A 25,111-nucleotide genomic window follows, 5' to 3' on the forward strand; every position below is an offset into this window, starting at 1 on the left:
GGCGTCCCGACTAAAGCTCATTGAAGTTAACAGGGATCTATCCTTGGACATCAGGGCAAATCATACCCTCGGCAACTTCGTTTCATTGCACACAGTGCACTATTTTTCAGTTAGGCACTTCACATTGGCCTGGCAATATGAAGTTGCAGTACAAAGCACACCTCTGTAAAAAGGGCTATGATCCTGCAGCTAGTTTGGTGTGAAGACTGTGGATGTACATATAACCAGAATTCTAGATTGGGCTCTTACTACAAGGTACCTCCGTTCTCAGTTGTGCTTTAAAGACACTAGTTTAGAACAAACGCAAGTAACAGAAAAATAATAACAATTGAAGTTTGATTATATAAAATAAAGTAATGACCTCTGGTTCTTGCTCTTAGGGATTTTTCACTGACAATCTTTTATGATTGTAACATACTTTAAGGGTTGTGTTATAATCCTTTTCTCCGCTGACCACCAAACTAACAAATGTAGCACTATTTTTTCATTGCTCTTAAAATATCAAAATGAAGTTTTAACATAAAAACAAAGGCTGAAGAGAAGGCTGAACAGATCTAGGTCCCTCAGTCTCTCCTCATAGGGCCTTGCCTGCAGGCGTCTAGCCATCGAGTGGCCTCCTCTGAATGGTCTCAAGATTCTCCGCATCCCTCTTGAAGTGCGATGCCCAAAACTGGACACACTACTCCAGCTGTGGCTTGACCAGTGCCACATAGAAAGGAAGTATCACCTCCCTGGACCTGTTTGTCATGCATTTGCTAATACATGATAAAGTGCAGTTAGCCTTGTTGATCTCTTCGTCATGGATGTGTAACTGTTTTTTTTTTTTCCTGAGCAAGCTGAAAGAATAAGCACTGAGGAGTAAGCACTAAGGGCCCAGACAGAAATGACATTTGTCTCACAATCAGCCCCTTGAAAGTGCTCTAAAGCCATACCCAAACAGAAGAGCACAGCTGCAGAGCACTCTGGTTGCACAGCAAATTAACCCTCATTGTTTGAGGGTTCAAATGAAAGGAGCTCCAAAGCGTAGCACCATCATTCATTTCTGTTTGCTCCGGCTGCAGCACAGCCCAGCCCCAGATGCTGTCTCTGGTTGGGAGGAGAAGAAGGCAGGGTAGGGTGATCTGTTCTGGAGTATTCTCAGCCCTGCTGGAGTTGTGGGGGCAGGTGGATTGGAGTCCCTCACCTAGGAGGGCTCCGGTCTATCCAACCCTTCACTCCAGTGGGGCTGAGAACCCCAGAATGGACCTCCCTTCTCTCCCTTCTTTCCCTTCCCATCTGGAGACAGCAGTAGAGCTGGGAGGGGGAAGGGGGAAACAGAGCTAAGGGGAGAGGCTGCACAGACCTAGCCTCTCTCCCTGGATTGGCTCCAAATCCTCAACCCTCCTGATCCAGCAGCTAATGTTTGTTGGGCCAGGAGGACTGGTTTAACTCATGGGGCTTTCTATGAATCACCATGAGTTAGACCCAGGAGCTGTATTTCTGTCTGTGCCCCAAGTGACTTGCTGATAAATAATCTACTTTTTGTTTAAATATTAAATAATAGTCTGTCCTGGATAACAAATAACCTGATGTGTTCAGTACAAGCAAAACAAATCATGTGGAAATTGAAACAACGCTGAAGCGAAACCAATCAATTCTTGTCAGTCTATCATGCTATTCTTCATTTCATGGTATTTCTGCTTATATATTTAAAGGTAGCAGTAGGTAGGAGTCTCTGATATCAAAGCTCAGCAAGTAGTATTATATGATTCATATCAAAAGCAAAAAATAGCTCTTATCAAATTAAGTTCTTAAAGCTGTCTGAGATTCTTGAAGATGAGGGTGGGCTAGAATGGGGGCCTAAAGCCTGGCATATGAATTTTGATTCCAGTTAATGTCTGTAAAGTGCTTTGAAATCTCTGGATTTACAGACATTATAGAAATATATAGTTGTGATTAAAGATGCTAAGCAGTGTAACTTTATCTAAACCGGTGATTCTCAACCATGGTGCCACAGCACTCTGGAGTGCTACCAGATCCCTTGAAAGATGTCATGAGTATGAGGTGGTAAGCAGGTAAATACAGGCTCAGGCTCGTCTTTGCCTTGCCAGTTCTCCACTGCCTGCCCCCTCTGCAAGGAGACAAGCACCGTAAAATATATATTTGTTTTTTGCAATTGGGTGCCACTCAGTTCATAAAAGTTGTGGAGCAGTGCCTCAGGTTCAGAAGGTTGAGAACCAGTGCTTTAAACATTCTTGTGAAATACAGTAGGAGCTTCATTTCCAACCTCAAACACCATAGAGAAAATAGATATAAAACATGAAAAATGCAGATGTCTCAGGGAGAATCCACATGAATCAGTGAAGAGTATTAAATAAAGTCTCCTGGGGTTATATAGATGTGCATGTGCAATTGACTTTTTAATCTATAAATTGCCCCCCACAAGTTGCAGGGATTTTGGGGTAGTGATATCTTTTATTGGACCACCTGTGTAGTTGGGATAAAGTTAGGCAAGCTTTTGAATGCATGCTTTCAGGTCTGGGGAGGGAAGCAAGCACAGGGATTGTTAAGAGTAGTCCATAATTGACCTAGGCAGACAGTCCAGTTGGGAAGTACAGTTTGCAAGTTGTTGATGCTACACAACTGCATGAAAGAGCAAACAAAACAAACAACTTGTAATCTGGACCCAATTTTTATTCACGTATTGAGTAGGAAATGAAAAATAATTCCAATGCTGCTGAACATTGACAGTGAGGAGATCTTGGAATGACAGCAGCATTCTCCCTGTGAATATCTACTGAGAGAGAGGCTGGACAGTTTGGGATTGTTCAAGGTGGGGCAGATGAGTGTGTATTTATGGCTGCTCACAGATGTTAAAAAAAGAAACGAAAAAGGCACTTAACTCCACATGCTCCCATGCTGCGGCCACTGCATGCCCAGAAGAGGCAGCAAATTAGTTGGACCTGGCTCACCTGACATCTGTATAGATTGGGCTTTAGTGGGGCTTTTTTGGCACTTTTATCTAATAGTTGATTGACTTCATTTTAGATAAAAGTGCCAAAAAGCCTCGCTGAAGCTCCTGATCTATACAGACGCTGCAGAGCCTGGTTGAAGTAATACACTACTGCTTCCTGTAAAGCGTGGTGGTGTTGTTGGGGTTTTTTTAATGTCTTCAAGCAACCTATGTGTATACATAAATTATTTTCCCTGTTGTGTTACTTGTAATGAACCTATCCCCACTCAGTAGATGGTGAATCACAGCTGTCTTCATTAATTCAAGATTAAACCAACACATTTGTTCGGAGGTTGTGTGAATAAACTAGTACCTAAGTTTTTAACTTTCATCAAGGAATAAGGAAAAAACACTTGTGTCTTCTTTCTCTGATTTTATTAGGTCTTGTTCATTAGAATTGGCCTTACTTTCTGGGTAGGAGGAGAGAAAATAATCATTAAAGGCAACTATCCTGCATTCTGAAGGCATGTCATCAGGTGGTGCAGAATGCTACACTGCAGCAGGAAAAGCTAAGATTTTTCTACCTTAGTCAAATAAATTTTTTTCCTGGTAGCTTTCAGCCCACACTGCTGTTTTCTCTCCTCTCTCTCTCTCCTGTTTTAGGTAGCTCATTCTTAATTTATCCCTGATGTAACTCTGTTCATTTCAGCAGTTACATCTAGGATGAATTTCTCTTTCCAGCCACAAGAGTACTAGCAGGGAAAGCATCTCAATGAGATCCTGCTCAGCTTCTTCAAAGAGTGATACAAGAAGTGGTAAGCTATTTGTTTAATTGTTTTTGCATACTTGGGCAGGGGCCCTTAAATATCAGTATATAGTATGTAATAAAACTAGTGATTTACTTTGTATCCAAAGCCTGTGAGTACCATTTTCTTTCCCATGGTGAGATCTTCTGAATTTAAATTTCTTGGAAATTAATATGTAAAGTGGGGGGGAGGGGAGATAGAAGGGAGGGCAGGACAATAGGCATCATCTTTATTTTGTTGGCTGTAACAGGAAATTGGAGGAAATACACAAAAAAGTTGTAGGTCTGTTCAAAACCAGAAACAGTTTTGAGCATTGGATAAATCATCATTTATTTGAAATGATCATGTAAGTTTGGCATTAGAAATATCCTGGTACCATTATATTCTTCAGAGGCCACATTCAGTCTATTTCTTCTGTAGCTGTAGATCTTCTGCCCTATCTCCTTTTCTCTGCTTTATGTGTAGCAAGGCTTTCTTTTTCTTAAACCCTACTCAGTACAATATATCCTTTGAAGTACCATTTCAAAAGGTTCAGAAGTGTTGTAGAGAGCTTTAAAGTATTGTGCACCCAATCAGAAAATAAACTGTCATTTTGAAGTAGAAATAAGGGTCCAATTCTTCGTTTTTGACTCTGGCCAAACTTATCAGTGCAAGGAGATAAAGAGTTAAAGATTTTTTCCCTCCTATAGTGAAAAATAAAAGAGGGAACAAAGAGTGGGGCTTTACTCACAACCTGTAGTTGGGATAAAGTTACAGATTCCTAGCAGTAACTGCTATAATTAGGAACAATTTGTTTATCCTCACTCCAGTATGCTGGAGCAATACCTAAGGGGACTGTTACCTCCTTCCTTAAGTCTTTGACTCTTTCATTTATCGACAGCATTTAAAGGATGGCTTCAACTTTAAGACAGGAAGAGTGCATTTCACTTTGGTCTTAGAATTTTAGGAGGACACCTGCAGGGTAGGTTATTGCCCTATTATAAAGACTCTTGGTAGATGTATGTGGTCATTTAAGATCTGTTGTAGAGTCTTTTACTAGACTTTTTTGGATTTGAGAGTAGGTCTTTTCATGGAGAGTCCATTTAAACCTATTTTTTCTATTGACTTTTCCCTCTGGAAAACCAGCCTTCTTACTCTGACTCACAAAAGCCAGAAGAATAGCAGCTTTAAGGTCTTATCATAGTTCTTCCGTAAGAATTACTAAATAAGCTGCATTCATAAAAGCTGAATGTGTCTTTTCTTCCCCAGGTTGTTTTGACTTTTTCTTTAATTTTGATATTCAAGTAAAAACTTTATTCTCCAGAATGTGAAAAATACCTTGTTGTCAGCCTGCCCAACACACATGCCTTTCCTCTTTCCCTTTCTTACACTGTCATACAACCGTTGTTTTTCTGCTGCTTGCTTAAGGCACAGCAGAAGGAGTCATAGGATTAGTTCTATATGATGAGAAATGGTGCATAGTTTGTATGGACAAGACAAGCCCATCTTGTATGGGGACCTAGGCTGCGGGACTTCTGTGGCAGAAGCCCTTCATTAACAGAGAAAGGTAATACAGCTCCAAACTGCTATTTTCTTTACCTTATGGACCCCTCCCATCTCCTGTCCCCCAACAACAGTGGAGAAACCCATCTTTAAGGTAGGTCCCTGGGATTTCTTTGCTTGGGATAACATTGCCTGCAGATTACTTGAGAATGCAGAAGCATTATAAGGGTTGGGCAGACAGGATTACCAAGGACCGTACACTGTTTCTTAGGGTGAGGCTATATGTTACACTCAGACAAAATTAAGGGGATTTAACATATGATCATCTGCACGTTGAAGCTGGTTAACAAGTGCGAGTATCTTCTAAGTATCTTAAAGTTGCAACACTTCAGGCAAGGATTATCTTTGAACTGTGCTACCCAGCTCAAGTTACCTTAATGTCAGGCTGCTCCACTGAGATAAAATATCAAATCTACATCATCCTATATCTCAGGAGGCACTGTTCCTAGGTAGGGTAGCTGTTCTCCCAGACTCTTGTGCCCTGGATTAACAGATGAGTATCTTTATTGTAGTGATAGATCAGTAGGGAGTGGAAAGGAAGGGAAGGAAGAGGGGGAAGTGGGAGAAGACAGGGAGTTGCTGGGCAGTCATTGGGTAGGGGGCATGCAGGTCTGGCATGGCCAAATCCATGACCCACCAGGGGCCTGCAGGCTGGATCCAGGTGTACAGATTCAGTGTGGCCTGATCTGTGGCCTGGCAGGAGCACACAGGCTGGATCTGGAAACATAGGGACAGCATGGCCCGATCCATGGTCCAGCAGGGGTGGTGTAGACTGGATCCAGGCATGCAGGGGTGGTGTGGGCTGTAGGGAGACCAGGAGCAGACAGGGAGGGGAAACTCAACCCCCTGTCCCCTGCTGCCACTACTATTCTCAGGATAAATGTAGATCTTGGAACAGGAGAGGAAGTTTGCTTAATCTGGGGATAGCACTGGCAGTCACAGGGGAGCAGAGACACGGAAAAGCTCCATGGGGGGTGGGGAGTGGGGAAGGGGAGTGGCACAGGGTGACAGCAGAGCAGTCTGAGCAATGCAGAATAGCATGGGGGCCCCCTTTCCTTCTCTCCCCCCACCCTGTACCACTGCTAGCAAGTGGGCAAGTGGGGCAGCTATGGAGCTGACTTGGCAGCTCCCAGCCATGGCCCTGATCAGCAGATTTCTAGTAGCAGGTCAGAGCTGTGCACATGAGAGGGTATTAACCCTTAAAGTGTGACTGCTCACAGCACATGCTAGCTTTAACTGTGGCTAACATTACTTGGAGTTATCAGGTGCTAATTGTAACATGTAACTGCACCCTTAGGATCAACAGGAACTTTCCCAAAAAACAAGTATTTCAGCACACTGGTGAGCAGTGTTAATTATTACAGCTGTTCGCTCTTCACATTCTGGCAATACATATAACATTCAAATTAACCTATAAATTCTGTGACTGAGGTCCCTGGCACATGTTATGTTTCTGGAGCGATTAAGGTGTTAATCGTGCCAGAAATAGCATCGGCTACATGTTTACAGAATTTATGGCACCATAAAATCCTAAACCAACCACAAAGATATTACTTGGGAAAAGTGTAATATTTTTGTGGCTGGTTTGTCTGACACCATAACTTGAATGTGTTGCAAGCATTCCGCCCCAGGGCTTGAGCCCCAGAGTGGTCCCAATAAGCTGGCAGATACAGTGGTCCCTTTGAACCCTGCCGGGTGTTGGGAGATCAGGATTGCCCCAGGATTTGAGCTCTGTGGACCACAGTGAGGTTCGAATGGCACCAGAGCCAGCTGATGATTGTCAGGCACCCAACCTACCAGTGTAGGAGGAGACTAGGATCATGACCAATATGGTGCGATTGGGATCTGGTTCCTAATTCCACAGCTGTGCCTCTTGCCATACATGGGGGGCATGGCATGTGGCATGGCAGGAGGCAAAATCGTTGAAATCGGGGATCAGATCCCATCACACCTTTAAGTACTATATTCTTGTATTGTCCCTGTAACCATTAAATAACTCTGTACTCTCAATTCAGTTTTTAAGCTTAAAGTATTTTTTTCTTGGAATATATGCAGGCACATAGTCCATGTTTTCCACAGGACCATGAGGAAAGTAGGTACCCTATTTCAATGGAACATGATATATTAACTCCCTGAGTCATCTTTGAAAATGCCAACTAGCTTTGCTGTAGTTTGTCAAAAGGGTCTCTAATAAGCTTAATGTAATAAAATATATGACATACTTTTTTAACAGATTGCTTTCATGTTTTACCTTTTATATGTTCTTCTGAATCTTAATAGCTTGGAGTTGAATTGCAAAAAAGTACAGAATTAAAAAGGTTGCAAGGAAGATTCTTTATGTGTGCTGAAATCCATTAATTTAAACAGTTCACTCCTGGGACTTTATTAGTAGTAACTTTCCCTGGTAGAGGAGGGCGGAGGAAATTAGTTCAAAGTTGCTTTGTATAAATGACCTGTAATGCTTTCTCAGCGGCAAGAAGCATGAAACGTGACTTGCTTAGTAACGGTGTCAAATTCCAACAGAAAAGAACTAAAATGATGCATTCTTTATTTCACTGCACATTATCACAGTGGAATATATAGGTACTCTTTCCAAGCAGAGTAAGGAATGTATTGTGAACAATATTTGGAGATACACTTTCAGCTCTCCAGTGTCAGTAATAAAGTAACAGATCTGTGAACTGCACGTTCCTGAAGGATGCTGTGTGGTCTTTACTCCAAGGTGATTTGTTTTATTTGGAGTCATTCTGCCATAGTTCTTATGTTATTCCAATCTTCTACAAGTGCTGAGCATATTAATTTTTTTTAAATGGTGAAATGAAGTGAATGCTTCCAGACATGTATACATTTCTTCATGATGAAATATTAAAACCTTGAAGTGCTGCTCTAGGTCATTCCAACATGGTTATCTCATTGTGGTAGGTGGATTGTATCATCTGGAACAGAGTGCGGTAAAACAAAAAGAGATCAGAATAGCTACAAACCACATCCAGAGCCAAGCAAACTGTACCAGTAGATTTTATTAATAGTGTGATGGACATTATTTGGAAGGATTTAAACAATAAATGTAATGGCTGGGTTCTGGGCTTCCAGTTGTGTGTTCAACCTAATGGACAATGCTGTCTCATGTGGTGGTTCTCAACCTTTTTAGACTCCAGGCACCCCTTGCTAAACTCAAGACACCCCCTCAGAGAATACTGTCTCTTGGCTTTTGCTTGTTTCTTGATTACAAAAAAATAATAGAGCAATTCTTCCATTTCAAAGAACTCAGAAAGACCATGACAGGTCAGAATGGTTTTTACACTAGGGATTCCTATTTTAAATCTCTGAGTTTAATCTGTGAATTGTGGATTTGCTGTCACGGCACCCCAGGGTGCCACAGAACCCCAGTTGATAATCACTGGTCTAATTAATTTTATTCTCTATTAGAGAATTTTAGGCAGGATTTGTGGGGAGATGCACTGCTCTTGATTTAATTAAAAACTAGCAAGCTTTCTACCAAAATAATATATTCCTTAATTGTAAAACAGCACAATTCTCCATTTCCAGGTTTGTTTAGAGGTAGGCACAGCAGGGTAATGGTTATTACATTGTGACATTCCAAAAAAACTAAGGCTGCTTTTTAAGCAAAGAGTTACAAAGCTGTGATAAAAAATCACAGATTGATTCTCTTAGATTCCTGTGCAATATCCTGAATAATGCACTGGACTGCTTTCCAAATTGAATAGTTATTTAAAAAAAACCCAGAAACATGCAAGCTTGAACAGGAGGAGTTCAAGGTTTCTGTATCCCTTATTAGCCCAGTAATAGTTGTAAAATCTCTTCCCACCTTGTTACCAACACTTCTTATTCCTAGAGCGACGTTTCAGAGCTTTGATCATTTCCAAAAGAGAATGCAAAATAGCTTAGGAGACTGTCTGTGCCAGGATAGTCATGAAGCCTCAGCAGCAAAGCTAGGTTGACTTAAATGGTACCTTCTGTAATAGTCTAGAAACTTTATTGCCTCTCATTTTGCCATCAGTAATTTCATCTGCTGTTTTCTTCATAAAGCTATACTATACAGGAGCAAAATGCATATGCTCTATATCTCATTGTCGCCAGTCACAGAATGTTCTGCTTTCTGAACGTACTTGTAGAAATGTCACCATAATTTATGTTTTGCTAAAGGCAGCCCTTACCCCATCACTATACAGGAGAAGCACTTTCATTTTGGTGGCAAGAGGAGAAGAAAAGCGGATTCTGTAGATTTTGGGGCACCTAGTAAATATATTTTAATTTAAAGTAGGTCAAATGCTGTTTCAAACAACCTTGATCATGTCTGTTTAAAGCTGGTATCCTTGTACAGGAGAGAGATTAATCACAATGCAGTTTTGTCTCCAGATTTCCACATATTTGTAATTGGGTCTGCTCCCTACTGCTGCCAACATTTCCAACTGTCACACAGCAAGTCTGTTTCCAAGAAGCAGAAGTGAACACTGAGCACGGCTATAGTATATGGCTTCAGTAACTAATTCAGATAGACAGAGAGTCACTGACTCTTAGTTATCATGCATAAAGGATTTTGATAAGGGTTGTGATAAAGAGACATGGTCAGTTACAGAACATAATTTACACTGAAGGTTTTGTGGGATTGATACTGGAATTGCTAATTAAAAGTCAGATCCTCTTGCCTGCTGTTGGAGTTGCGTACATGAGGGAAGATTAGGCCCTTGTACTTTTCTCTGACGATGATTTTGCCCTTGTTTTCAATGGGATCCATGTTATCAAGATTTAATTAGCCATGTTAGTCTGAATGTAAGTAGAAGGCAGGGTAGATTTGCACCTTTAAACTACCCAATGTGTATGTGTATCACAAGCTTTTGTGGGCTGACACTCACTTCATCAGATGCTGTGATAGCATGTGCACAAACCAGTGGATAAGAAAGAGAGAGAAATATGAATACAAAAAGCAGAAGGGAGAGGTACAAGGGGGCTGTGCTGGGAGAGGCAAACAAGCAAGGAATAATCCCATAGAAACAATGGAGTCACGAAAGCTAACTCAGGTGATGAGATAAAAATCCATAGTCCACATTTAAAACATGCTTACCAAAATCCAATCTGCAGATGATTTCTTGTTCCTCAATTTCCTGTTCAAATAGCTTTTTTGACTTATCCCTGTCAGCTTCAAAACAGGTGTGATAGTTCACTTTGCTTCATAGTTCTCCAAAAAAAAGAAATGAAAAGTGCCATTTTGGTTAGAGAAACTAGATAATAATGTCACCATCTTGCTCATCATTTCTGTTCCTTTGTGTGTGAGTCATAGCTGCTTATGTTAGGGGAGATGATCTGGTTCAGTTACTGCTTACTCACGTTAGCCCTATTGAGTCAATACAGCTATGAGAGGCAGTCAGATACTGCCTTAATTCACACACCAATTGAGTTGTCCATCCGACTTTCAGACAACAATCTTTAGTTGTAAAGATGGCAGTACTATTAAAATCCCAATTCGATTTTCAGATCCTAGGTGGAGTTTGCAGGGCTAGGAAACTGAATGGTATTGAGGCAAAGTAAATATTGTGATTCTACCAGAAGGTTATGCATTATATATTTTTTTTCTTGTTACTGGTTGGCAAAAAGCCTTGCAACTGAAAGGCCTCATTGTAGCTGTTAACGCCAAGTATGCTTTTGCAGAACCTCGCATACATCTTGGACAAGAGATAACTACACAGCAGGTCCATTCTTTTGGGAAAGTGCATTCTGGAAATGTATCAGAATTCGGTTTTACTTCCATGAGGGTAGCTAGACTGCACCAAGGGCCGGAACAAATACCAAACTACCTTGTGTCCCTGCTTTCATTGAGGCATGCTAGAAAGAAGTCCCTGCAGTTCTTCTTTGCACTCTGCAATGATCTGCAGCCCTGACAGAAAAGGGGAGATTTTCTACACTCATATGATCTACCTATAAACATATATCTAATTGCCCCTTTGAATCTAAATCCAGTACGTCTGTGTATTGCAATACACAGATAACTCCATAATACAGTGTTGTTGGGTAGTATTTTATGTATTTTTATAGAATTTTATTTAGTCATTTTAACTTTAAAAAAATTATACAAGGGGATGCTCTGAAATGATCTTTCATTGGAATTGTATATCATAAACTAGAGTGCTGAAACCTGTTTTTGTTGTTAGTCACTGGACTATCAGAAGCCTTCTTATCAAAGTCTTTCATTAAAGCTGATCAAAAGTTAACCTACTAGACATCTTCTATGTTGTTTTTCTTTCATGCGGGATTTCTTTGAGGGCATTGTGTATGGTTACCGTCACTAATGACCTTAATAAATTGAGTCACAGTGGGTTTCATTGGAAGGGAGGACAAGCTTTTATTTTCAGTGGTCAGTTCACAAGAGTATGCTGTAGGAAGTGAAGTTTTTTTTATTTATTTTATGAATTGGCATGAAGTTAGAACTTTTTTTTCAGTCGGTTTTAGGAAAGCCAAAGGGCATTTATACACATACTTTTTTGTCCTGCAATGCGCCAAAGATCCCCTGCTTCGAAGCGGACTCAATTAATCGAATCTGCTCTGCACATGAGCTGATACGAACTGCACTGCACTGTGTGCAGTTGTATAAGAAGTGAAATGTGCATCAGTGTGCAGAAAATGGCAGCGATGCACTTTTGAACTAGAGCACCTTCTTTGTGTTTTAGTTCAAAAGTGTGCCACTGCCATTTTCTCAGCACTGACACACCTTTCTCTGCTTATACAACTAACTGCAAGACACACAGCGCCAAGTGCTTTTCAAAGCACTCGGCACTGTCATGCTTACACATGTAAAAATGACCAGTGTGTTGCTGTTTAGAGGGAGAGGTGTGCCTATTTCAGGTGTTTGTATAAAGAACAGATTTCAATTCATCTCTTTCTAAACGCTTAGTTGGATATCTTATGTCTTGAACTCTGTGGAATATTGAAAATGCTTGTTATTAATTTCTCAATTTAGTTTTGAACACCAGAATAAGTTGTGTGCCACTTGTGGATGCTGTTTGAAAGAATTTAATTATTTTTTGTTCAAGTAAATAAGTCTTTGAAGAGGTAAACATTTATTTTTATCAATGCTTTCAAAGGAAAGAAGATAAAACTTTGGGCAAAATCATGGGAGAGGAAAGAATAATTATTTTAAGGTGAATTTTTCTTGTTTGGTTTATTTCAATCCCAATTAAGAGCATTATTGGTTATTCTTATCCATCATGCACACCAATCAAAGTCCTTATTTAGGTTGGGTTTCTGGTCTAATTGCCACTCTTTTTTCTTTATATCCTTTCTGAAGAGGTAAGACATTGTGTTTTCGTATGTCTTCATACAGCATTTGATACATGGAGCTCTAATCCTACATGAGGTCTCTACACACTCTTGTAGTATTGGTCACATACACACAACGCCACTACATTATAGCAATATTAAGATTGCAAAGCAAGAATTTGAGAGTTAAAAAGTGCCAGAAATAAGACTTGCCTGTCATATTCCACTGCTTCAGCCAGAGGACTGAATGCTCAGTCATTTATGAGGGGATAGCACATCTATAGTTCTGTTGTCATGGAGGAGCTGTGAGGAAAAGGACTGTACTTGATTCAGACAGACGCTGTAGAGAATTTATCTGCCAGGAAGTCTTGTTATAAACCTGATATTAGACATTGAGGAACAGGTCTATTAAATGAGATTTAGACCTTGTCATTTCTTTATAACCCGTCTTATCAAATACTGATAAAATAGATGTTACAGGAGGAGATTATGCAAGAAAGAGGAAGCTATGAACTTTTCTAGGAATGTGCATCCAATCTGTAAACTAATCCCTCTATCATGTAGGGTTCTGATGTCTCAGATTAGAAAGTCCATAGACTATACTCTATTTTAATTGTATATTGGCAGATTCCAAATTGTACCATTTTTCACGTACAGTAGAGTTCTGTAAAACATTGTATGGTTTGGGGGGAAAAAAAGATTAAGATTTGATTTTGCTCCCACATTAGAAAGCCTTGAAAGGAAAACCATTAATAAGACAGTGCTCCTATGTTGTAAGTCTTGGTTCATATTTAGCTCAACAAACCCCAAGCAAGCTTCTTCCCTGTAACCAAGCTATATGGTATAGATATTTCCACAAACATGTAAAAAGTTCCCACGTGCTGAGGTTAGTAGGCTTGGTGTAATCAGCAGGTGAAAATGTGCTCTAAAACTCTCCTGTGAAAACAATCTGGAAAATAATTTTAGTCCCAGTTAAGAGCATTATTGAGCAGATGAAAGGAATAAAAAGTTTTCATGTTAAGTTTTCATATCTACTGCTGTTAGACAATAAATATTTTTAGTAATTGTTCTCTTGCACACAATCTGTTTTAACATGATAATTTGGTCCTGCTCACAACAGTTAAGAACATGTTGGACAAGGGAGGGCTTGCCATCCAGCAGCTGGAGCTTTAATCTAGGATTTCCACCACCTGCCTTCTGTTCTTTACCACACCTTAGATTTCCTGAGTGACCTTTGCCAAGTAACTGATCTCTCTCTGGTTCCATTCCACATCTTAAAGCATGGAGAATAATACTGTCCTACTCTCCAGGGGATTGTCAGGATAAATATATTACAGATTCTGACACTTGAAGATCCTCTGATGATGGGAGTGAGAGGTATAATAGAAACTGACCACTTGTCCAGTGAGCTGGGATGCCATCAGATAGATTTCTTAGAGGTGTTTTGGTAGTGGTGCTAATCTTTATACATAATCAGCATAAGCCATATTTTAGTAATAAGCAAACAGGCAGGAGTGTTCCAGCTATGTTTAATCAAAGATTTGATTAGGGAACAGTAAAGAAGCTCTCATATGTTCTTTCTAGAATTACAACAACAGCTGCTTGTATGATGGACCTACGAAGATATCCACTGGATGAACAAAATTGCACACTGGAGATTGAGAGCTGTAAGTAGTTTTGTAAATCCTATTTACTTTATGATCAAACTGTTTCAGAAGTTTAATTCAAACCAAAAACAAAATGATACTAAACTTGTTGTCTTTCTGTCTGACATTTATTTCCTTGTAAACATGTGCAATAAATTTAGCTTTCCACATAGATTAGTAATTCAGGGCACAGGGTTTAAAGGAATTTAGTTTCTGTTTTGATAGATAATTTGCATCCTTAAAAGTCTCATTCAATTGCCTTGCTGAAGTTCATTGAGGAGCAAGAGGTTCTTTATCTTTTTCTGCTGAACTGGGCTGCTGGGGGTTTTTTTCCATTTTTAAATAGGAGTTAAGATTTGTTTTTGCAATAGATTGCTTTTAATTTTTGTCATAGATGCTGTAGTTATACTATCACTTACGTATGATGTCAGTCTATTATATACAGTGTTGTAATAACTGGTATCTCCATCAAAGGTCAAGCTTTCCATATAGATAAAATGGAACTGTGCTGTTAGAGCAAATTTCAGATCTATTTACCTTGAGAACTCTAGAGAATTTTAATACATCAGAGAACAAAATAAGTTGCAATCACTTTATAAACACAGACATGAGTTACTTGACATTATAATTAAGATTATGACAGTACTTCCATGAAAAGCTTCTTTTTTCAATAAAAACTCAACTATTATCCATCATTAAACTGAAACATGGCATTTCTTTAGCACTGAAAAAAAATTATTGAATGATTTTCAAGAAAATGAAACCTTAATTGGAATGGTTTTAAAAGATACGAAATCTGTTACACTTGTTCAAACCTGTTTTGAAATATAAGCAGTTCATTTTAAAATGGTTGCATTATGTCTGTACATTAAGCTACTCCTTGGCATATGCTAGGCTTCAATCCTGAAAGAATGTGCACACATTCTTAAAAGCTCTGTCCTCTATTAAGCAAAGCATGTAAGAATGTACTTAATTTCAAGCCTGTGTTCAAGTACTATTCACTTCATTATGCACATAAGAGCTTTGCTGAGTTACAATCCCATGAGTATACTTATCAAAATAATTTATAAAGGAAACATAAAAACATAAGAGGTGCCATACTGGGTCAGACTGATGGTCCATGTAGCCCAGTATCCTGCCTCTGACAATGGCAGAAGTGGATGCTTTTCTGGGAGCATTGACCTGGATATATCTGGAGTGATCCATCCTCAATTCATTATCCTCCCTGGCATCTACCATCATTGGTTTAGAAATGCCAGAGGAAATATCTCTGTTTAATAGCTATTAATAGAACTATCATCCGTGAATTTGTCTAGTCCCTTTTTCAACCTGGAACGCCATTCATTGATTCCGTCGGATCAGGATTTAATTCTTAATTTACAAAGTCGGTGCAGTTCAGTACAGCTTGTGCAAGTATGTTACTAATAAGAAGGGAAAAAAAGTGGCATGGTCTCCACTGACATAACTACAATGATGTCCAGGAATTTTGCCAGTAGACTATGGCTCAACTTTTTCATGCCAGTGTCATTTAATTACTTCTGTAATAAGAACCAATTTTTTTTTTTTTTGTTTAAAAAAAACAGAAAGAAAGAAATGTTTTAGTAAGGGAATCTTCATCCCCTCCCTTCTTCCGATTCAGAAAATCTTTTACTAACAATCCATTAGAAATGTTGCCAGCTCTGTACTTTTATAGGGTATCAGCAGGATGGCATGCCTTTTATTTCATTTAGTTTGCATCAACTGCCTGAGTGTAAGGGGAATGCCATGGCTTTTTTAAGTAGGTAAATTAGGTCATAAACTCTAAGAGTGCCTTCTGTAGTACACACTTGGGAAAGTGTATAAAAATTAAAGGGGCACTGCCAACCACTTTAGGCCGCAAAACTGACATACCTTAAAATTGTTATAATTCAGCAGGGAATGCCCCCTGGAGTTTACATATCTAGTTTAAATCTAGCAATATTATGTAGAGAAATCCAAAATAAGTAACAAAGTCAAATTCTTAGTTATGAGCTTCCTATTATGCTCTGTTACTTTACAGCCTGAATTTTGGTAATATTCTGAGAAGTAATTATCACTTCTCTTCATTAAAATGATTAAAACAGCAAACACACATTGGTTTGTTCTCTGTGAGACAGGAATTAAAAGTCAAAGTCTGTATTCTTTCTCTAGCGATAGCTGTTTATTATATATTGAGTAGATTGCCATCTACAGCAACAGATTTGTTATAGTTGAGACTTCCTTAAATTTAACAAAATTGATGCCACTGCTCCAACCTGGATCAACATGCTATCTGCCTGGGTGCACATGTAAGCATGGTGCCTGGTAAGCAATAAACTCGGGTGCAATATGCTCTGGAGTTTATTGCTTTGACTTAGTTGCATGTGTAGGCTCACCCACTGCTATTACAGTATATTTCTATAAAATCTTTGCTCCAAATTAGACAGATAGGATTTGAACCTGGCTCCTTCCTAAGCACCCAACTAGTAGAGATAAAGGGTGCATCAGTACCACGTATTTAGCCTGAGGAAAGTTTGCTCTGGTTAAGACTTTTTCACACATCCACTTCTCTGATGGTTAGAAGTCTATTGACTTTCAGTTTAAAGCAGTGGTTTTCAACCTTTTTTCATTTGTGGACTCCTAAAAAAAATCAAGTGGAGATGAAGACCTTTTTGGAAATTTTGAATGGAGGTGTGGACCCCCTTGAATTGTAAGTGTGGGCATTCACATACTTTTGATTGATCTTAGTCATCTTTCGCAGACCCCTTAGATATAGTCTGTGGACCCTCAGGGGTCCACAGACTACAGGTTGAAAACCACTGGTTTGAAATTATGAAGGGTGACCTTATGCTCATTTGAACTTATGCAGTCATTGTCCTTCAGGGATGTCTATACTACTTCCATGGTGCCCTTAAGAATGCCACCAAGAACTACCTTTTACCCATCTGATCCATATATTTAATACCCATACTGAGACTACCAAACTGAAAATAAGGCAGTGAAACTACCCTAAGTACCTAGACCCCCCCTTCCTCTCCTCTCCCCCCAGGGCTGGCTAATATGTGGCATGAGTGCCACGAGTGGCATGGGCAGCCTCCGTATGTGGCACATCAAGGAGGAAGCAGGGAGCATAATGACCAATAGCAGAAAGCAAAGTGGCAGATTGGCAGGGAGCACCAGGAAGGAAGCAGGAAACAGAGCAGCAGATAAGCCAGAGAGCAAAGGGCTGGGAGCAGAAAGCAGAGCAGCAGATCAAGGAAGGGAGGTGGTTCAGAATGGCTGGAGAGGGAAGTGGTTCAGAGAGAGTGTGGGGCTAATTTGTAGCATACCTACCAAAAAGGTTGTTCCTACTGCTTTAGAGCAGAGCAGTGGGAGGTGACACCCTCTGAATAGCTTTGCTGCTACATTTTTGGGTTTGGGGAACACAGAGTGGATGGACTTCAGCTGCACTTTTGAGAGCACTGCAGATGCAATATAAGGGTGTCTTTATTGTAAACAGCTATTCTCCCTCCCTGATTACTTTTCCAATGTATTTAGAGCAGTGGTTCTCAAGCTTTTCAGTCACGGCAACCTGCCACCACATTTTTTTGACTGCCGATTGAGAACCACTGTTAGTGCTGCCTCAGTACACCTCAGTACTTCTCAACTGGGTACTTATGCCTTCAGGTAAAACTGCCCTGCGTGCTTGCTACACAGCCTGCCTGGGAAAAGCTGTTTTATGTGTGCATGCTCCTCCTGCATTAGAGCTCTCATAACTCTACAGCAGACAAAGTTATCTCTGGCTGTAGTCCTTCCCAGTCCACCCTCATGCTCCATCTGGAAACAGGGGCTCATGGGTGGAACTGCATGACGGGGGCTGGAATGGGAAGGGCAATAACTTCAGACAGCTCTGTGTGTTTTGGCATTATCACAGAGCCCTAAGGCAGCAGGAGTGCATGCATGCTGCAAGCATGAGTGTGGGGGCCATTTTACCTGGCTGCCACCACCACAGCCATATCTGTGTCACAGCACCCATGAGGTGGTCACATAGCACCCCGTAGTGCCATGTCACCCTAGTTGCCAACCTTTCTCAGCCTTCAGTCTGCTATACTAAACAAGCCAAGGTGTTTTAGTCCCCTCTCATAAGACAAACCGCTAATTTCTCCTTTCATTCTAATAGTAATTCTCTGCATCCATTTCAGTTACAATTCATCTCTCTTGACAATGACAGGTATTGTGCACAGTGTTCCAGGTGATGCTTCTAGAATGACGTGTACACTGACATTAATAGTTTCCTGGAAATAACATATGTGATATGTTGTAGGGCCACATTTGCCTTCTAATGGTGGCATCATCTTAGTGGCTCACGGTCATCCTATAATCAGCTAGTACACAACGGTAATTTTTCTCCCTGTCATTCCCACCTTATGCTAGAAGTTCTTTTTATTAGACCTCAAATGTGTGATCTATTCATTTTGTGCTATTGAAAGTCATCCTTTTCCTATTACTTCAGTCTTCAAGATCATTCTCTTTTTGTCTGCATGATAGTTCAGTTTTCCTTCATATTCAGAGCACCTCCCAAATTTGTATCTTCAGTAAATTTAATCAGTATGCTCATTTCACCCTCTCCCCCCAGGTCATTAAACATTAAGCAAGTTTTGGTCCCAAGAAAGGTCCTTAATAAGTTCTCTAACCACTTTACAGGTCCTCAGTAGTCAACAGTTTCCCTAGCTTCATCCATAATTGTTCATGTAGCATCATATCAAATATTTGAGGACCACATTAGATCTACCATGTTTCCTTTGTTTAAAAAACAAGTTATTTTAAATGGGTTATGCTGGCAAGATGTAGCTTTAGCAAACCCATGTTGCATTTTACCTTGTTTGATCATGTCTTTAATTATTAATTTTTTTCTAATTTTTCTCTAAAATCACGTTGACTCTTGATTTCATTAAACATATAGTTACTTACCTCACTTTTTTCCCTCACGTTAGTTTTCCGTGTAGAAAGTTGTGACAGATCTCCCCTCTTTCCCCTACAAAAAAGTCCCGTTATATTTATTTTGTGCAAGTAAGGATTCAGAAGTTGTGGCAACAGTGTTTCACTGTTAGAAAAAAATACAAGCCCAGCCATATGGCATCATCAATCAAGAGAACCAGAGAATGGCATTTTGACAGCATCAGTTTAAAGGTAGGCCTAATGCACTGTGATACTGGTACGCTGTAAATAGAAAAAGCAATTCATTCAAAGAGTTCCATAATATTGATCTGGAAGATGAGTCATGCTACTTTCTTATAGTATGGGGATGGATCTATGTTTTCCTGTGATCATGACTTGTTCAGCTCATCTATGAAGTGTGTATTGAATATCTGTTTGCTTTGTTATGATGGTCTCATATCAATGGCAGGTCACACTTTCACTGCCCTGCCCCTCCCCGCAGTGGCCAATCAACAAGCCATCCCTTGGGAAAGGAACTGTAACATTAGAGAGATGTCAGCTTCCCTGGCTTTATCCTTTTCTCTAGCTTTCTCAGTGGGATAATGACAATAGAGATTAAGTTTTGACATTACTTCTGTTTTTTGCTCTCTCTCTCTCTCTCTCACACTGTTGTATGATTAGCTCAGCTCCTACAGCTCCATCCTAAATTAATCATTCTTTCCTTCTTCCCTCCATTCATGTGGATATTCAGGTCTAGTGATTGAAAGGAGTATGTTAGTCACCAGACTAGATGGAGCTCAGAGGCAAACAGATGTTTTGGGGAGCTCACAGAGCACTGTCTCCCATCACTAAACTAAATAAATAAGCAAGATACCTTACTGCACATCTTGCTGGACTCTGGTTTTCAAATGACACTATCCACATATGCCAGTGTATGGCAAAAAAAACCTGAGCCTTTCACTTAAAAATAATTCAGACTGTGCTAGAAATGTGATTATGGATTCTTCTGAGTATATTCACATGCACTGTATGAAGTTATTCAAGAGTCATCTGGTGCCTTTGGACCTTTATCCATTTCAATTACACAATGACACCTACAGGCTTTAAAGTTCATTTCAATTCTTTTTAATTTCATTGCATACTAATGTGTTCAGTACACTGGTATCAAGCCTCTTGCCATTGTATCTTGCAGACACGCGTCATCTGTACAGAGATATCGTTCTGAATCTGCCAGTGTCATATGGCTTCTGTTTCTGTGTTGCTATTCAAAAAGAAAAAATATATACCCCGTGGGTGCTGCTTTATAAGCATGCTTTCAAAAACTATCTTTAAAAAAATCATTCTATAAACTTTTAAAGAAGTAAGACCTGTGACCTGAAGCACTAGTTCCAAATGTGTGACTTGTGGACAATATGTTTCCCATGAGACCCTCTAGCATTTTTTATGGGTACAGAAAATTAAATTAAAATGAGGTTGACTATTAAGAACAAAATATGATCTGGCCTTCAGTGTCTTGCTTGTTCAGCTCTGTTGTCCATGGGCTAGTGAAGATTGGGAAGCATTTCCTTAAACAGCAGAGAACTTGTTATTAACACCCTGCTGACCAGAAAAAAGAGAAGCTCACAGCTCCAGAGGGACAGAAGCTGTGTATGGAAGTGTGTGATAGCAAGCAGTGGGAGATGATTTTCTACATTTCCATTATGTGACGGTTTTAGACATCTTTGGTTAAAACATAGTGAAGTTTGAAGTGTGGGGATATATAACGTACAATCATTGTTGGGTAACTAAAAAGCAAGAAAACCACACCAAGTGTGCTGTGCTCAAAACTACAGGCTGAAACAGTTGGGTAGCAAAACCTGACAAAAGACAGGACACAGTGGTGTCAGGGAGTATATTCAGGGGCCTCGATGCTGCTCATCCCTCTGAAGAACAAACGAACAGATGGCACTGAATAGGGGCAGATCGATAATTTCCCAAAATGGGGCGCTGAAGTAGCAATCCATGCCACAGGGGTAGCTGCACACCCTGGTCCCAGCCTCCTGCTCTTACCAATGCCAGCAGACCTTTTTAAGTCTCTAAAGCAGGTAAAAATCCCCCTTCCTTCCTGCTCAGAGGCATTCACCCTCCTCTCCTCTTCCCCATCCTCCTAACTGCCCTGCTTGCTGCTGCTGATTTCTCCACTGCTCTGGGGCAAGGAGGCTCCAGAGAGCTGGCAAGAACATAGTGGGAGAGTATTTGCCCCCAGCCTGCCCAGAGTAGGTGGAAGGAACCCTGGTCCATTCCTACTGCCATTGTCCCCATCCCCAGCTGAGACCAGCTCCTGCATAGCAGACAGGAGCAACTCTGGTGTTTCTCTACCCCCAGGGCAGCAGGGAAATTCAGGTGGGGCAGCAGGGGGGAGGGGTGAAGGGGCAGAGAGGACATGTGCCTTTGAAGGGAAGGGAAGGGAAGGGAGGATTTTCACATGCCTTAGGGATTTTAAAAAGGCTCCAATGGTGGGGTGCAATCCAAAAGTGGGGGTGTGGATGCACGACTGCATCCCCTCTGGATCTGCCCTGGCACTGAAGAATTTTTATGCAAAGGCTTTAAGGGAGGGGTGTCAAACTCAGCAGTTCCAGCAGGCCTGTCTGGCACTCATGCCATGTGTAGTGCATGCCCTGGATCAGCCCCACACACTGTGTGTGAAAACTATCCAGCACACATGCCTCATGTAGTGTGTGGATGCAGTCCAAGACCTAAGGGTCAGATGATAGGGCTCCATGGGCCAGATCTGGCCCATGGGCCTTATCTTTGACACCCCTGCTTTAATGCAGTGGATGTCTCATATTGATGGCTTTTTCTGAAGCTACAGAGGACCTTGGATGAGAGCTCAGCTACGGAGCAAACAACACCGCAGGCTCGGCTGAGTCATGTGAAAGAACCCCTGGAGCAATGTGAGTGGTAGTTTCCCTAGACAGTAGTATCTGAACGCTGGACTCCACTGCACCAAACAACACACACAGAGTACAGAATTAATGGAGGAAGAAAAGGAGAAAAATGGAAATTAAAGGTGCTGTTCACCTTGGTACTCAGCTTGTGAATGGAAGTGTGTCAGTCCTGAGCCCCTGGTGGTAGGTATCTTAAAACAGAGCATGGGTTTTATTATTACTGAATCTTCCAAGTTTATTCTGTGCCATCCTTGTTTATATAGTAGAAGTATTGCTTTGCCAAGGGTGCCTACAGAGTTGTTCTGTTTTTCTAAACTTTTTGATGTGGCTTGAGGGAAGAAAGGAAAGAACCGCTAGATAATTGAAGTAGGTCATTTTTGCTTTTGACAAAGCCAGGCAGAAATATTACAAACACTTCTACAAAATATAGAGCCCATTTGGCTTCCTTTTACTTATGACATTTAAAACAAATAGAAATAAAAAGTTACTTACAATCCTTTATAAGCTTTCTGTGATGAAGTTACCACAAATATTACAGTGTTTTGCGCAACATGGCAGGTATTAAGAGTGTAGCAGGGCAGTAAGATGTTCCTGCTCCTTTAAGGCTGAAGCAGCCTGACCCAGGAGCTCTATGAGCTAAGCAGAGCTTCCCCAGGTGTGGGTTACAGGGGGAACAGCCTAATGGAGCAATTGGGTCACACCTGCAGGCAGTTAGGTACCAGGAAAGCAGCAGGGCCCTGTGGATACATAAATCTCAGGCTGGAGGTAGCTAGGAGGCTCTCTCTGCCAACCGCCAGAGGAAGGAGCTACTGCTTGGGGAGTTACCTGAGACCTGGTGCTGCCTGTTTGACTACCTAAGAACAGTACAACTCCAGGAGCTTCTCAGGTACTCCAGGACAGAAGGTTGGAAGTTTGTCCTTTTAAAGAGACAAAGTGTTATATTTATTGTTAGTATTTATGTTACAGCCTAGGGGCTAATGCTTGTGTTTGTTTAGATCAGAGGGCCAGGATGAGGCTAGAAGGGAGGTTTGGAGGCCTCATTAGTGCTCAGAGAAAGGGACACATGATCTGGGCAGAACCCAGCGATGGGCGCAGAGAACCAGGCGCCAGAGAGAGGGAGGCACAGAGTGCTGGGAGCCAAAGAGAGAAAGGAGCAGAGAGCTAAGCATCAGAGGAAGAGGCACAGAGAGCCAGGCAAGGACCAGGTGCCACAGAAAGAGACATTTGAAAGCTGGGCATCAGAGGGAGAGACACAGAGAGCCGGGCATCAGGGGAAAAGATGCAGAGAACCGAGGTCAGAGAGAAAGTTGCCAGAGAGGCACAAAGAGACAGATGCCAGAGTCTGGTACCAGGGGAGGAACCCTGAGTTGAGAACAGCAAAGTAACACCTGCAAGGCTTGGGGCATGATAAGGGGAGGTTGGAGTTCTGTAGTATGCCCTGCATATTACAGCATCAAGAGGGTAGCCTCTCACCTAGAACCATCTAATTATTTTCATTACAACAAGGCGTGGCAGGAGAGGTAGATGGATGGACTGCCCAGGACAGACTGGTAGGCTGACATAGAGATATGCTGCAGTATGGCCTCCTGTCACAAAGAATAAGCTGAGAAACAAAAAGTCTGCAGAATACCGGTATCTTTTTCCATACTTAATGCAAAGTCAGCTTAGGTTTCTTATTATGTTTGGATTGCTTAGAGCACAATGGTTTAAAAAATTCAAATGTTTTCAGGGTTTTTTTCTTTACCTCTTCAGTTTCTCTGCTCTAAGGACATTCTCCACATGCAGCAGGGTCAATCCCATTGGCAGAAAACAGCATCAAATGCTGATCATTAAAGACAGGAATTTAGAAATGTGGCTACCCTTCCAAGCTCTAGCATTAACGTACTGCTTTATGTTCAGGTAATTCTCATAACCATTCTGTGCCAGAGTTGTTGGGTTTTTTTAGGGGGGCGGGACTGGGGGGGGTGGGTATTGCCTCTTGTAGATTTTCCTATCTAAAGATGCTATTTTTTTTTTTTTTGAGTATTTCAAAATTCTGATCTCTTTTGAAGGGCATTAGGAAATAGCAGAAAACTAATTTGCTCTCAATTTATCATCTCAATGAAAGGATAAGATTAGTGCTTACTGCTCTGTTGAATGCTGGAATAAATACCTGTTTAAAATCTCCAGCAGTGTTCTGTACTCTTACGAGTGCTTGGCCATCTAGCCAGACCTTCACAAACACCTGGGTCACTTGCACACATGCTTGAATTGGCAGCATGTACTGCTGTGTAGCTCTCATTAATCCTCTTTGGAGCAGGCATAACATCACTACAGAATACTTTCCTCCTGGTTTCACTGAATCATCCAGTCTACATACCCAGTGGCCCCAGAACTGCCTACTCACTGACCTCTTCTTCCCTCTCCTTCCCAGCATGCATTAGTACCAAAGTGGGAGTTTTGTTTTTAATGTTTAAAGACTGGTTTGAGATCTTATAATGAAATTTCCAAAAGTGAAAAGAGACTCTCGGAATATAAATACATGGTATTTAAGAGAGAAAGAAGATATACAAATAAAATTCAGTACACACCGTCCTTTGTAAAAAAAAAAAAATTTACACTTTATTTTTTTTTCTCAAAGACGTCCAAAGTTCTGTACAAATCACAATCCACACAGGAATGCATGCAGCTGTCTCTTAGGGAATACTCTGTTAGTGAAGAAGAGAGTTAATGCACAGAAGAAAAAAATATGTTGGTGGTAGCAACATTTAAATACACCCTGATTCTTAGAAGGTTCTGCTAAGCATGCAGGAACTTCACAGAAAAGATTTCCATCAGTGTATGCATGTGGTAAACCACATGGCTTACCTCTTACCATCACTGAAAGGATGAAAAGTCAACTTCGTTGCCCCAGTTTGAAACTATAAGAGGACTGAGTATTTCAAGACTTAAACAACTCAATTATTTGTATAAATTGAATAGTTACTAAGTAAAATGAGCTCTATTAAAAATAACACCTAACAGTTACAGCGATTTTTTTCTTATAAAAAGTCTGATCTTAAACATCTTGAACTGGTCATCTCTGACCTG

General features: G+C 40.7%; 1 protein-coding gene across 1 annotated transcript in view; it reads left to right on the top strand.

The window, feature by feature from the left end:
* The window catches only part of LOC102370650 (gamma-aminobutyric acid receptor subunit beta-2-like), a 131,136-nt gene that overhangs the window by 12,917 nt on the left and 93,108 nt on the right, over window positions 1-25,111 (top strand). Inside the window, exon 2 of the mRNA XM_025209821.1 lies at window positions 14,140-14,222. Within this exon, the coding sequence (XP_025065606.1) occupies window positions 14,140-14,222 (83 nt within the window). The remainder of the gene's footprint in view (window positions 1-14,139; window positions 14,223-25,111) is intronic.

This window comes from Alligator sinensis, unplaced genomic scaffold (assembly GCF_000455745.1).
Source record: "Alligator sinensis unplaced genomic scaffold, ASM45574v1 scaffold830_1, whole genome shotgun sequence".
Taxonomy (NCBI): Eukaryota; Metazoa; Chordata; order Crocodylia; family Alligatoridae; genus Alligator; species Alligator sinensis.